Genomic DNA, 12609 nt, shown 5'->3' on the forward strand with positions numbered 1-12609 from the left:
CTCTATTCATTTTGGGAATTTTCTATCATCTCTGTTCTGTTTGAAAGGATAATAGACAAACCCAACAGAATGTCAGAATTCTACTTGATTCCATGTATATATAGATATACATGCTGTATATCTATCCAGGATAGAAGCATACACAGTGGGGAATATAAGGACATCTATACATTCTCATTCCATTTTCCTATTCATGATATTATCTTATGCAAAGTTTAGTGCTTTTCTGTTTTGACAATCTTAGCACTGCCTACACATAATTTCACAAAATCAAGACTAGTCCTTGGCGATTAATTTCTGAAGTCAATGGTCTTCTCAAACTGGGCAACTCCCCTTAGGAGCCACAACAGCAGACTGCGTGCGTGAAAAAGCAAGACAATTCATTAGCCAATTCTGCAGCTACTCAAAGTCGTGGGGGATGTCAGCCCCTGCCTGGTGCTTCAATACTAATGAGAGTCATTGCATATTCATAACCCAAAATACAGTCAGCTTCTTGTAAAAACTTTTGTCACCCAGACTTCATGGCAAGAGCAAAGCACTGCACAATTTGTGTCGTGGCACTTCCGCCAAGTGAGTGCAAGAGCAAGATTGATTGTTTTGCAATGTAGGCTGACTGTGAAGTAAAAGATGCTGCCCCAAGGGTCTTAAAACTGCCTAGTTTGATTGCAATGCCCCCAAATAATCAAAGAAACAAACCCAAAAAATGCAGTGATGGTGAATTTGTATATCCACATTTACAGATACACACTTCTATGTCATATATTTTTAAATACCTATAAAAGAATATTTCAAACGGGGGATTTGGCTTACTGAGTGTTAAGTGTAATTATTTATTAGAGATGTAACACCATTCACATCTATTCTTATCATGCTGAAAGAAGAATGGCACACTCCTGTACACTTGTTTTCGCATTGCAGAAACACCGCAGCAAAACTTAATGGAAACAGATTCCTAAAACTGTCTGAAGTTTCCCGTCATTATCAATACCAAAGCTTAGTGAACTGAACCTGTCAGCTCTGCCAAGTCTAGAGCTACCTGGAATCCAATTTCTCAGGCAGCTTTTTTTTTTATGTTGTTGTCACTACCTCCCTTGCTTTATCTTCACTATGATTAGTTTTCAGAAGTGAGTCATTGCATGGGCTTTCCAGGAAACCCTGAGGGGCTGGCACTCTACTATTCGACCCAAAAAGACCTATCTAACACCGTTGCTTACATCACTTGGAGTGAGAGGAAGAAAATGTATTAGCTCCCACTTTTAAAAAGTCTTGAGCATTTCTTTCACTCATAATGACGTGTCTTTAGCTGAAATATCAGCATATTTCAACCTTTTTCTGACAGACTATAAACTATCCATAAAGATTAAATAAAACAGGACAGTGAAAGAAAATTTTCTAAATTTGACCACACTTGAGTTGTTGTAAGTTATTTCCAGATGCATAATGTGTGTAAATATCTGCATTGCTAAAGACAAATCAGAAAATTGAGAGGAAGTTGGGGAGAGACCATGAGGTGCTATGGGGGAAGGGGTTCAGCAAACTGTTTTATGTCTTACTAACCGACACACAAGTTTCAAAAATAGAAGGATTTGTGTTTATGATTGATTGAGGTAACTGATTATCCACAGATATTTTAAGTGTTGAGACATTAAATTGTCAGCTCTATCAGTTTGATTGCAGTAAAACATGAAAACATTGACTTTTGTCTAGTTAGAGAAATTTATTTTTCCCAGAATGACAATCCTTTAAGTAGAAGCCAGGCAGCTTGCCAGCTTTCCATGTCATACACTGAAGTTTGCAAATGCAACCCATATTTTCAAGTGTTTTTCAAGGTTCAGTGAATGGTGTATAGGTCTTTTGCAAATAATCTTGTAATAAACAGATTCCTGCAGTATGCTTCCTTCTTTAAGACTCTGAAAAGTACTTTTTCATTTTGAAGGAAAAAAATTGCAGTTTTGTATTCATGGAAAATATCTTACCAATGCTCTTCAGTTATTTAAAGTATCTCTCAAAAACAAAATAACCCTCTTTGGACCACCATGCTGTGAATAAGTTTGATTAATATGTTTTATAAGCCTGAAATAAATGCTCATCATAACTGTCAGTAAGCTGACAGCTTTCAAAAGTCTTTGTTCCCAGAATGAGTAATTTGTCTGATCTTCTCTAAGATACCAGATTCCAGTCTAACAGGAAGATGTTACAATCAAGTAAATGCTACTGAAATTTGATTGCTGTTAAATCAAACTTGTATTCTGGTTCTCTGCAAGCATTCCATGTGTACAAACTACTTTACAAAATAAAAGTACCACATCCTGGGGCTGTGCTGAATGATTAGAGCATATACTCTGCATGTGTAAGGAACTGGGTTCAATTCATGGCACAACAAACAAACAAACCAAGTACTTAAGAATATCAGTACTGAGAGATAATACAATAGATAGTGGACTTGCCTTGCATGCAGCTGACCTGGGTTTGGTCCCCAGCACTATATATGGTCTTGCAATCCCCGCCAGAAGTGATCCCTGAGTTCAGAGTCAGGAGTAAGCCCTGAGCACAGTGGGATGTGACCCCAAAAACAAAAAGAAAAAAAGAAAAAAGGTATCACATCTTATTTCTCATTATTACTTGTCAATACACTTTTTAAAGCCTATCCCATTACAAGAACCAGAAATATTGGATTATATATATGTGTGTATATGTGTGTATATATATGCATGTGTATATATAGTCATTCCTCTTACTAAATCTATGACAGAAATTTTCACTAGGCCGGATTTATTTTAATGTAAACACCAATCAAAAGATAGATATGGCCATTAATTCTACTCACACACAAACATCATATTTGCTGCTCATTTTTCAAGAATTCATTCAGGTTCATACAAATATAAAATATTTTAAATATGTGCAGACCATTGTGACCTCCTGTTTACCTGAGTAGCTGAGCTAGACCTCGCCAGCTAGAGTAATACTTTTCCTTGGGTCCTTTAGCCAATCACCTTGCATTCCAGAGCATTGGTTTTGATTTCCTTACTTACCATATTGCAGAGAGTAGGAGAATGAATCATTAAATAAGTGGTCATTTAATTATTTGTTCTCCTACTCCTTTAATCAGATTACTATTATTGCTATTACTATTTCATTCTGTGACAGAACTCTATACCCTGTTTATACACTGCCTACATTAAACTGTCTTTCATCAGCACACTATTTTCAGCAATTTGAGTCTAGTTCCTTTTACTCTATACCCATAAAGACTAAAATTGCAAACATTCCACTTAATGTTTTATTTATTTAGTTGTGGCATTTTGGCCACTCACAGCTGTGCTCAGAGCTTTTTCCTCCTGGCCCTGCACTCAGTGTTGACTCCTGCGAGTGTTCAGGGGACCATACAGGACATCAGGGGTCAAACCCAGGTTGGTCACGTGCAAGACAAGTACCCTACTTACTGACCTACCTCTCCAGTTCCTTCATATCTTTTTAATCTATATTGTCCTAATCTCTAAGAGTCACTTTATAATAGTTCATTTTATTCCCGTGTTATCTTTGTCCAAAAGAAACAAGTTGCTGCCGCCGAGATGTGATCCTGGGGCTGCACGTGTGTGTGGCCTCTCCGCAGCTGCATGAGCATGAATCCAGACCCAGCAAAACTACCTGGGCGGCCCCATGCCCGCCCAGGAGGGGAAAGGTATTTCTCTCTCTCTCTCTCTCTCTCTCTCTCTCTCTCTCTCTCTCTCTCTCTCTCTCTCTCTCTCTCTCTCTCCTCTCTCTCTCTCTCTGTTCTGTCTCTGTCTCTGTCTCTGTCTCTGTCTCTGTCTCTGTCTCTCTCTCTCTCTCTCTCTCTCTCTCTCTCTCTCTCTCTCTCTCTCTCTCTCGCCTCTTCCTTTCCGGGGATGAAGGGCGTGGTGACTGCCATATTATGACGACCACAGATGGGGTTTACAAGCTTGCAATGATCCAATATCTGGAAGAAATCTCCCTGGACTTAGTTGTTAAAGTACAGAAATCAAAAACCGCGCGGCCGCAGTAAACCTCATTTCTCTTCACAACAGGTCTGACTCTAGTGGGGTACTCCTAACAATAATAGTGAGGTTTGTGTTGAAATATTGAATGTAACCAAAGTAAACAGAAAGTAAAGTGAAACTTATCAGTTACAAGGAAGGCGAGTAGGGGGGCGGGATGGGAGGTGTACTGTGTGGGTTTTTTTTTCTTGGTGGTGGGATATGGGCACTAGTGAAGGGATGGTTGTTTCAGCATTGTATAACTAAGACTTAAGCCTGAAAACATTGTAATTTTCCACATGGTGATTCAATAAAATAAAATTCTTATTAAAAAAAAAGAAACAAGTTTTGAATTTGATTATTTACTAAATTGCCAAAAGAAAATTATAGGTGCCACTAATTAAAAATAAACTATTAATAAAAAAAAAAAAAACCAGAGAGAGAGAACAAAAGGGAATTCCCTGCCATAGTGGCAGGGTGGGGTGGGGGGAGACGGGACTGGGAAGGGGGGGTGGGATGTTGGGTTTACTGGTGGTGGAGAATGGGCACTGGTGAAGGGATGGGTTATCAAACTTTGTAAGGGAGAAACATGAGCACAAAAATGTATAAATCTGTAACTGTACCCTCACGTTGACTCACTAATTAAAAATAAACTATTAATAAAAAAAAAAAAAGAAAATTATAGGTGCCAGAGAGGCAAAAGAGTATAGTAGAAATAACATCTGCACTTGTATGTTCATTGCTGCACTGTTTACAATAGCCAAAATCTAGGAAAAAAAACCCGAGTGCCCAAGAACAGATGACTGGTTAAAGAAACTCTGGTACATAGGGAAAGAGAGAACAAAAGGGAATGCCCTGACACCGAGGCGGGGTGGGGGGGAATGAGTTGGGGGTGGGGGAAAGGATACTGGGATCATTGGTGGTAGAAAATGGGCACTGGCAGAGGGATAGGTACTTGATCATTGTATGACTGAAACACAAGCACGAAAGTATGTAACTGTACCTCACGGTGATTCACTAATAATAAAAAATTAAAAAATAATAAAATAAAATAAAATAAAATACTTAGATCTACTCCAAAAAAGAAAAAAAATTATAGGAGCTTAGAAGCATTGTATGCATTAATTTCTTTTTTATTTAATCTGTATATTATTCTACTTCCAATGAAGTTTATTTTTATTCTTTATCTGCTCTCTACAAATAAGTATCACTTCTAAGTTCTAACCCATTGTGGCACTTCTAAAAATAATGTTGTTTCATGTTTTATATATATAAAACCTAACCCTCTTTTGTTAGGTTACACCTCATCAACCCTAAGATTTTAGTATTAAATTCTCAAATTTGATCAAAGTAAGATGAGCTATAGGCTGGAGATGTGCTGTGGTGCTAGAGTACAAGCCCGAAATCTGTGAAGCCCTCAGCTCAATCCTCAGCAGCTCCCTGCAGAAATATTACTTATATCGTTTCATTTCATTGGGTTGTTTTCTTTTGTTCGTTGCTTCCTTTAAGGAAATGGTCAAATAAAAACAACTTATGTTCTTCATCATCATCATCATCATCATCATCATCATCATCCCATTGATCATCATTCTTTTTGAGCAGTCTCAGTAATGTCTGCATTTGTTCTAGCCCTGAAATTTTAGAAGACTCTTTTTACTCATCCTTCCCAATGGTGCCGCATTGAGGCTCTTTCAGGGTCAGAAGAATGAGGCTCATCATTGTTACTGGTTTGGGCGTATAAATACGCCACGGAAAGTTTGCCAGGCTCTCCCATGCGGGAAGGAAAACTCTCGGTAGCTTGCCAGGTTCTCCGAGAGGAAGAACTAGGCTATAAGAACTAGGCTATAAGCTTCTAGGAGCTTGGTTTTATAGTCTCTGGATCTTGGCCATTGATGGGATTACACAGGGCCGGGGGCAGTTTCTGGGTGTGACCGCCTAGCTACTGGAAAATGGGAGATCTGGGCAGAAGAGGCCTAGTCCCGATCCGAGCAGGCTTGGAGATCTCAGCCCCGGGTCCCACGAACCTGTGTTCCTCTGCCAGTTCCTTCATGTGTGAGGCTAACCCGAACGTGTGGAGAGGGGCCTTGAGCATGGCTGTGGCTGGGTCCCAGAGGTCTTCAGCTGCAGGAGCTCTGCTCAGGGCGGAGAGGGAAATTCAACCCACCCCCTCCAAGGGGCCCCAGTGAAGATAGCCAGGCACGGGGGCAAGAGACTTTACCATGTTCTTCATATGCTTATGATAATTCTATAATTTTTGTATTGCATAATGTTTTGTAGACTTTTAAATTTTCCTCTTTAAGTACCAAAAAGATTACACTGTTAAATCTAGAAAATTAATATATGGCTCATTTTGCTATTTATATTCCTCTCTTTGTCAGATTAGGAGTGCTATTTCCAAAAATACTTAAATTCTGCTGACTCAATACAACAGTTTAAGTAGCCATAAGTACACCGCTTTTATTTACAGGAGGATTGGGGGAGTGGCCGCACCCAGTGTTGCTGATGGGCTATGCCTGGCACTGACCTCTGCAGTGGGCCTGGGGGAGCACAAGGTATGCCAGAGACTGAGCACTGCGAGACAAGCACCTTAACCACCGTCCTATTGCTCCAGAACAGTATTTTGGCACATTGCACTTCTGACTGCTCTAATTTGTCCTGAATCTTTTTTTTCAATCATCTGTGGTCCACCTTTTAAAGTTCACTATGATCTTGCTAATATAGCATCTTTTACCATTATTATAAACTTAAATTCCTCTAAACAAAATTCCCATGCCTGGTTCCAGCTGTTCTTAGAAGTCTGAAAACATAAAAGTGTTTTTTATTGCAGCTATAGTATTCACACCAGATCTATCCAATGAACATCTAGCAAGTGAGACTACAAGGAATGTCATGATATAACCAAGCTGTTGAATAGAAAAGACCTCCACCAAGAATGCTCTATTCAGCTTACACTCAGATTCACAAGAGTGACTTTTAAAAACTTTCATATAAAATACATACTTCAAAGAATAAAATTCATGGTCACTAAATCTTCTATGTAATAAATAACAAGAAAGTGCTCTATAAAAGCAAAAGAAACAATACTCGGAAGTAGTAAAGAAAAAAAAACTTTAAAAAAACTGTGGGAAAAAAAAGAATAAAAATGGGATCCATTAGAATAAATTTAAAATTACTTGTCTTCAGTTTAAAATTGGATATTGGCTTAAAACTTTAGATGTAAACTTCACAGTACACTCAAGACTTAGAAGAAAAATACTTAGAAGAAACAAACAAGAGAAAGAAAGCATGGAAGCTGGGGTGAGGGAGAAAGGACAGGGGTGAGGAAGCCTGGAAGGCATGTACCCAACTGGGGTTCAATTCTCGGCATTTTACAGCCTCCCAAATATCACCAGGTGTGGGTCTAGATGCCCCTACACATCCTCAGTTATTGCCCTAAAAGTCCTGGCCACTGCCAGATTGGCTGGTCACTAGTGGTTTTCTACCACAATGGAGACCAAGAAGTACCATCCTCAGGCCCTAGCATTGAATCACTGGCCAACTGGCCAAGTACTGCGGGAGATGGCTACAGCACTTTGAGAGCCCCCCTGAAAAAAAAAATAAAACAACCAAAGTCAAAATCAATGAACCTGATCACTACACAAAACTCAGCAAAGTACAAGGAGAATAAATAAGACCAAAGAAATAAATACAAACTTTTAAAACACCTAGCATTCATCTTTTTATAATAAACTATAGCATAAAATAAATATTTTATAATAAAATAAACTCCTTCGGATCTGTAATTTCACTAAGTACCAAAGGCCTGAACTCAACAATCAAAAGGCACAAAGTGCTCAGATAGATCAGAAAACAAAACCTGAATTTTTACCTTTTACAGGAGACACACTTCAATGTCAATCATAAAAGTAGCTTCAAACTAAGTTGGAAAACACCTAAACAAAAAGTTGGTTACACCCCCAAAAAAGCACAAATAATATGTATTTTAAACAAAAAAAAGAGTATTCCAAACTTAAACAATAAGAAATACTCTTCTCATCAAACTAAAATTTCTTAAACAATAAGAAATACTGTTCTCATAAAAACAGAGATTGGCATTATATAATAATTAAGGAACCAACACATCAAGAGGACTTAACACTCATTAACATATATATATACCAAATGGAGAAAGAGCAATATATAAAGCAACTACTAGCAGGTATTAAGACAGATGTTGACAGTAACACAATAGTAGTGAGACTTTAATACCTACTCTCATCATTGGGCAGAACAACCAGACAGAAAATCAATAAGAAAACAATGGCCCTAAATGAGAAGTTGGAATATCTAAGCTTAATACACACTTTACAGGATTCTCCATCCCTAAAAGTTTAATATACATTCTTCACTAGTTCATACAGAACATTCTCCAAGATAGACCACGTGGCAGAAAAAAGTCAAGTGTCAATAAAGTCATAAAGATTTAAATCATCATCAAGTTACTTTTTTTCAAGTAACTTTTCAGATCACAATGCTATACAATATAATTAATCATAAAAAGAAAGCTGAAAAAAATTCAACCATCTAGAGACATGCTGTTTAAACTAGCCAATGAGAAAATCAAACAAGAAAGAATTCCTAGAAACAAAATAAAATAAAGACATGAGCTATTAGAACAAATGAGACACAGCAAAAGCACTACTGTGATAATATAGCAATATAGGCTTATACCAGGAAACAAGAAAAGGTTCAAATAATCTAACTTACATCTTTAAAAAACTAGAAAGGAATAAATAAAACCTAAAGTCAGTAGAAGGAAATAATAAAAATGAGAATGGAAATTTAAAAAGTAAAGATAAATTGAAAAGAAAATACAAAAGATCAGGGCTGGAGTAATAGCACAGCGGGTAGGGCATTTGCCTTGCATGTAGCTGACCCGGGTTTGATTCCCAGCATCCCATATAGGTCCCCTGAGCACCGCCAGGGGTAACTCCTGAGTGCAAAGCCAGGCGGTAACCCCTGTGCATTGCTGGATATGACCCAAAAAGCAAAAAATATATATATATAAAAGATCAATGAAACCAAGAGTTTATTCCCTGAAAGCAAAAATTACTGACAAATCTTTAATTAGGATCACAAAAAAAAGACAAAAAGCTATCAAAGCTAGAGAAAAATTAAAAGGAAGATGCTAAAACAGATACCAAATAAAATTAAAAGTCTAAGAAATTACAATGACCAATATTATTTAGAGAATTTGGAAGAAAAGAGCAATTTTTTAGAATCATTCAAGCTCCAAAAATTTAGTCAGAAGGAAACAAAAAGCCTAAAAAGGCCAATTACAAGCAAGTAAATTATAAAAGCAATTGAAAGAATCCTCCCAAAACCAGAGCCCAGGTACTAATAGATTTACTGATATACTTGCTACTAAACTTTCTTTTTTAAAAAAAGTTTTAAAATTTTATTGAATCACTGTGAGATAGTTACAAGCTTTCATATTGAGTTACAATCTCACAATGATCAAACATCCATCCCTCCACCAGTGCTCATTCCCCACCACCAATATCCCAGGTATACTCCACCTTTCCCACCTCCCCCTGCCTCTATGGCAGACAATATTCCCTGTACTCTCTCTCTACTTTGGGGCATTATAGTTTACAACACAGACACTGAGAGGTCATCATGTTTGGTCCATTATCTACTTTCAGCACGCATCTCCCATCCCAACTGGTTCCTCCAGCCATCATTTTCTTAGTGATCCCTTCTCTATTCCATCTGCCTTCTCCCCTCTGCTCATGAAGCAGTCTTCCAGCTAGGGGCAATCCCCCTGGCCCTTGTATCTACTGTCCTTGGGTGTCAGCCTCATGTGATGTTATTCTATACTCCACAAATGAGGGCAGTCCTTCTATGTTTGTCCCTCTCTTTCTGACTCATTCCACTTAGCATGATACTGTCCATGTCTATCCATTTATAAGCAAATTTCATGATTTCATCTCTCCTAACAGCTGCATAGTATTCCACTGTGTAGATATAACAAAGTTTCTTTAACCAGTCATCTGTTTTAGAGCTTTCGGGTTGTTTCCATATTTTGGCTATTGTCAACAGTGCTGCAATGAATATATAGGTACAGATGTCATTTCTACTGTGCTTTTTTACATCCTCGGGATATATTTCAAGAAGTAGCATTGTGGGATCATATGGAAGCTCAATTTCTAGTTTTTGAAGGACTGTCCATATTGTTTTCCAGAAAGGCTGGACCAGTCGGCATTCCCACCAACAGTGAAGGAGAGTCCCTTTTTCCCCACATCCATGCCTAGCTGCTAAACTTTCAAAATTGACCTATAATTGACCTATTACATCCTTCTTAAGCTTTTAAAATTGGAGAAACAAATTTATCCAGTTTAGATGAGACCAAATTTACCTTGACACCAAAAGCAAAGACATAACACAATAAAATTATAGAACAATATCACTAGTGAACAAAGATACAAAAATCATCACCAAGATCAAAATCATCAACAGAATACTTTCAAAGGATTGTACATTTTATCCAAGCAATACATATTCCAAAGATCCAAGGATAATAAACATATGTAAATAAACAAATGTGATATGGCACATTACCAAAATAAAAGGTCAAAACCATATGATCAGGGGCTGGAGAGATAGCACAGCAGGTAGGGCGTTTGCCTTGCACGCGGCCGACCAGGGTTCAAATCCCAGCATCCCATATGGTCCCCTGAGCACGGCCAGGGGTAATTCCTGAGTGCAGAGCCAGGAGTAACCCCTGTGCATCGCCAGGTGTGACCCAAAAAAAAAAGCAAAAAAAAAAAACATATGATCAGATCAATAAATGCAAAGAAAGCTTTTGATAATATTCTCTATGTTTATGATTAAATCACTCTACAATATGGAGATAGAAGGAACTTATCTCAACATAGTAAAAGTCATAAAGGATAAATCCACAGCTAATGTCTTCCTTAATGGTAAAAAAACTAATGCTTCTGCTGTAAGGTCAGACACAAGACAAAAATATCCAGTCTTACAACTATAAGTTAACACTGTTAGTCCTAACCATAACAATTAAGAAATTAAATGATATCAAAGGGATATAATAGAGAAAAAGTCAAACTATTGAAATTTCTAGATAATGCATACCATTTACAATTTCATTAAAAAGAATCAAGTACTTAGAGTAAACTTGACCAAGGAGGTAATGAAATTATACATAAGGATTGTGAGTCACTATTAAAATATATACATATAAGAAAATATACCAGATTATAAAAAAAAATATATATATATATACCAGATTATATTTTTGGATCTGAAAAATTGACGTTATTGATGAAGATTATATAAGTGCCATTTATAACAACGGCAAAAAATTAAGTGCCTGGGAATAAACTTAACAAAGATTTTTATATCAAGAACTGTAACTATTAAAAGAAATATAAAACACAAGACATAGAAAAATATATTCTGTTTATGGTTAGAAGAACTAAACCATTAAAATGGCTATTTCACTTAAACAAAGTACAGATTCAACGAAGTCTATATAAAATTCCCTATGGCATTCCTCACAAAAATAGAACAAGGGTTAATGAAATTCATACAGAACACAGAAGATCCCTATAGCCAAAACAATACTGAGACAAAGAAGAATGGAGGTTGGCTGGAGAGATAGTACAGTAAGTAGGGTACTTGGCTTGCACATAGCCAACCTGGGTTCCATCCCTGACATTCCATATGGTCTCCCAAACATCACCAGGAGTAATTCCTGAGCGCAGAGCCAGCAGTAACCTCAGAGTATCACCATGTGTGACCCAAAAGCTAAAAAACAGATGTCTAATAATGGAAGCATCATGATCCTTAACTTCAGACTAAAACTCAAAGCTATGGTAATGAAGACAATATGACTGGAATAAAAATAGACACCAGATCAAGTGAATAAAATTGAGAGATTCGGGCTGGAGTGATAGCACAGCAGGTAGGGCGTTTGCCTTGCACTCGGCCAAACTGAGTTTGATTCCCAGCATCCCATATGGTCCCCTAAGCACCGCCAGGGGCGATTCCTGAGTGCAAGGCCAGGAGTAACCCTTGTGCACTTCCAGGTGTGACCCAAAAAGCAAAAAAGATAATAATAATAAAATAAAATTGAGAGATTCGAGTGAAATCCTCACCTATATAGGCAGCTTATTTATAATTTTTCAAATGCTTAAATCATAACATGGAAAAAGAAAAGTCTCTCCAATAAGTGATGATGGGGAAACCAGATAGCCACATCAAAGCTTCAAAACTGGATCACTATCTTACAACCTACACAAAGAAGTTATCTAAAGATTCGGGTTTAAATGTGAAAACATAAGTATGCTAAAGAAAATGTCAACAAAATACTCAATGATGTTGACTTTAGTGGTGTCTTAGGGGATTCTACCCAAAAGGCAAGGGAAACAGAAGAATAAACAAATGAGATCATGTCAAACTGAATGATTTCTGTAAAGTGAAAGAAACCATCATTTATTAAAACAAAAAGACATTCTGCTAAATGGGAAAATTTTATGAAGTGATATTTTAAAGAGTTTGTAAATATTGAGATCCTTATCAAATTCCCACTCTGTTTTAGCATCCATTT

The 12609-nt window shown here is 37.3% G+C and overlaps 1 protein-coding gene across 21 annotated transcripts in view; it reads right to left on the bottom strand.

Moving 5' to 3' along the window:
• LOC129404909 (uncharacterized) overlaps window positions 1-12609 on the bottom strand; it is a 161031-nt gene that overhangs the window by 28765 nt on the left and 119657 nt on the right. For 6 of the 21 annotated variants that reach the window (XM_055139671.1, XM_055139614.1, XM_055139548.1 and 3 more), the window contains one exon: window positions 2448-2544. The exons of the other annotated variants lie outside the window; for them this stretch is intronic. In XM_055139671.1, coding sequence (XP_054995646.1) covers window positions 2448-2544 — 97 coding nt within the window. Of the gene's footprint in view, window positions 1-2447; window positions 2545-12609 lie in introns of those variants that run through there. 21 annotated transcript variants of the gene reach the window in all.

This window comes from Sorex araneus, chromosome 1 (assembly GCF_027595985.1).
Source record: "Sorex araneus isolate mSorAra2 chromosome 1, mSorAra2.pri, whole genome shotgun sequence".
Taxonomy (NCBI): domain Eukaryota; kingdom Metazoa; phylum Chordata; class Mammalia; order Eulipotyphla; family Soricidae; genus Sorex; species Sorex araneus.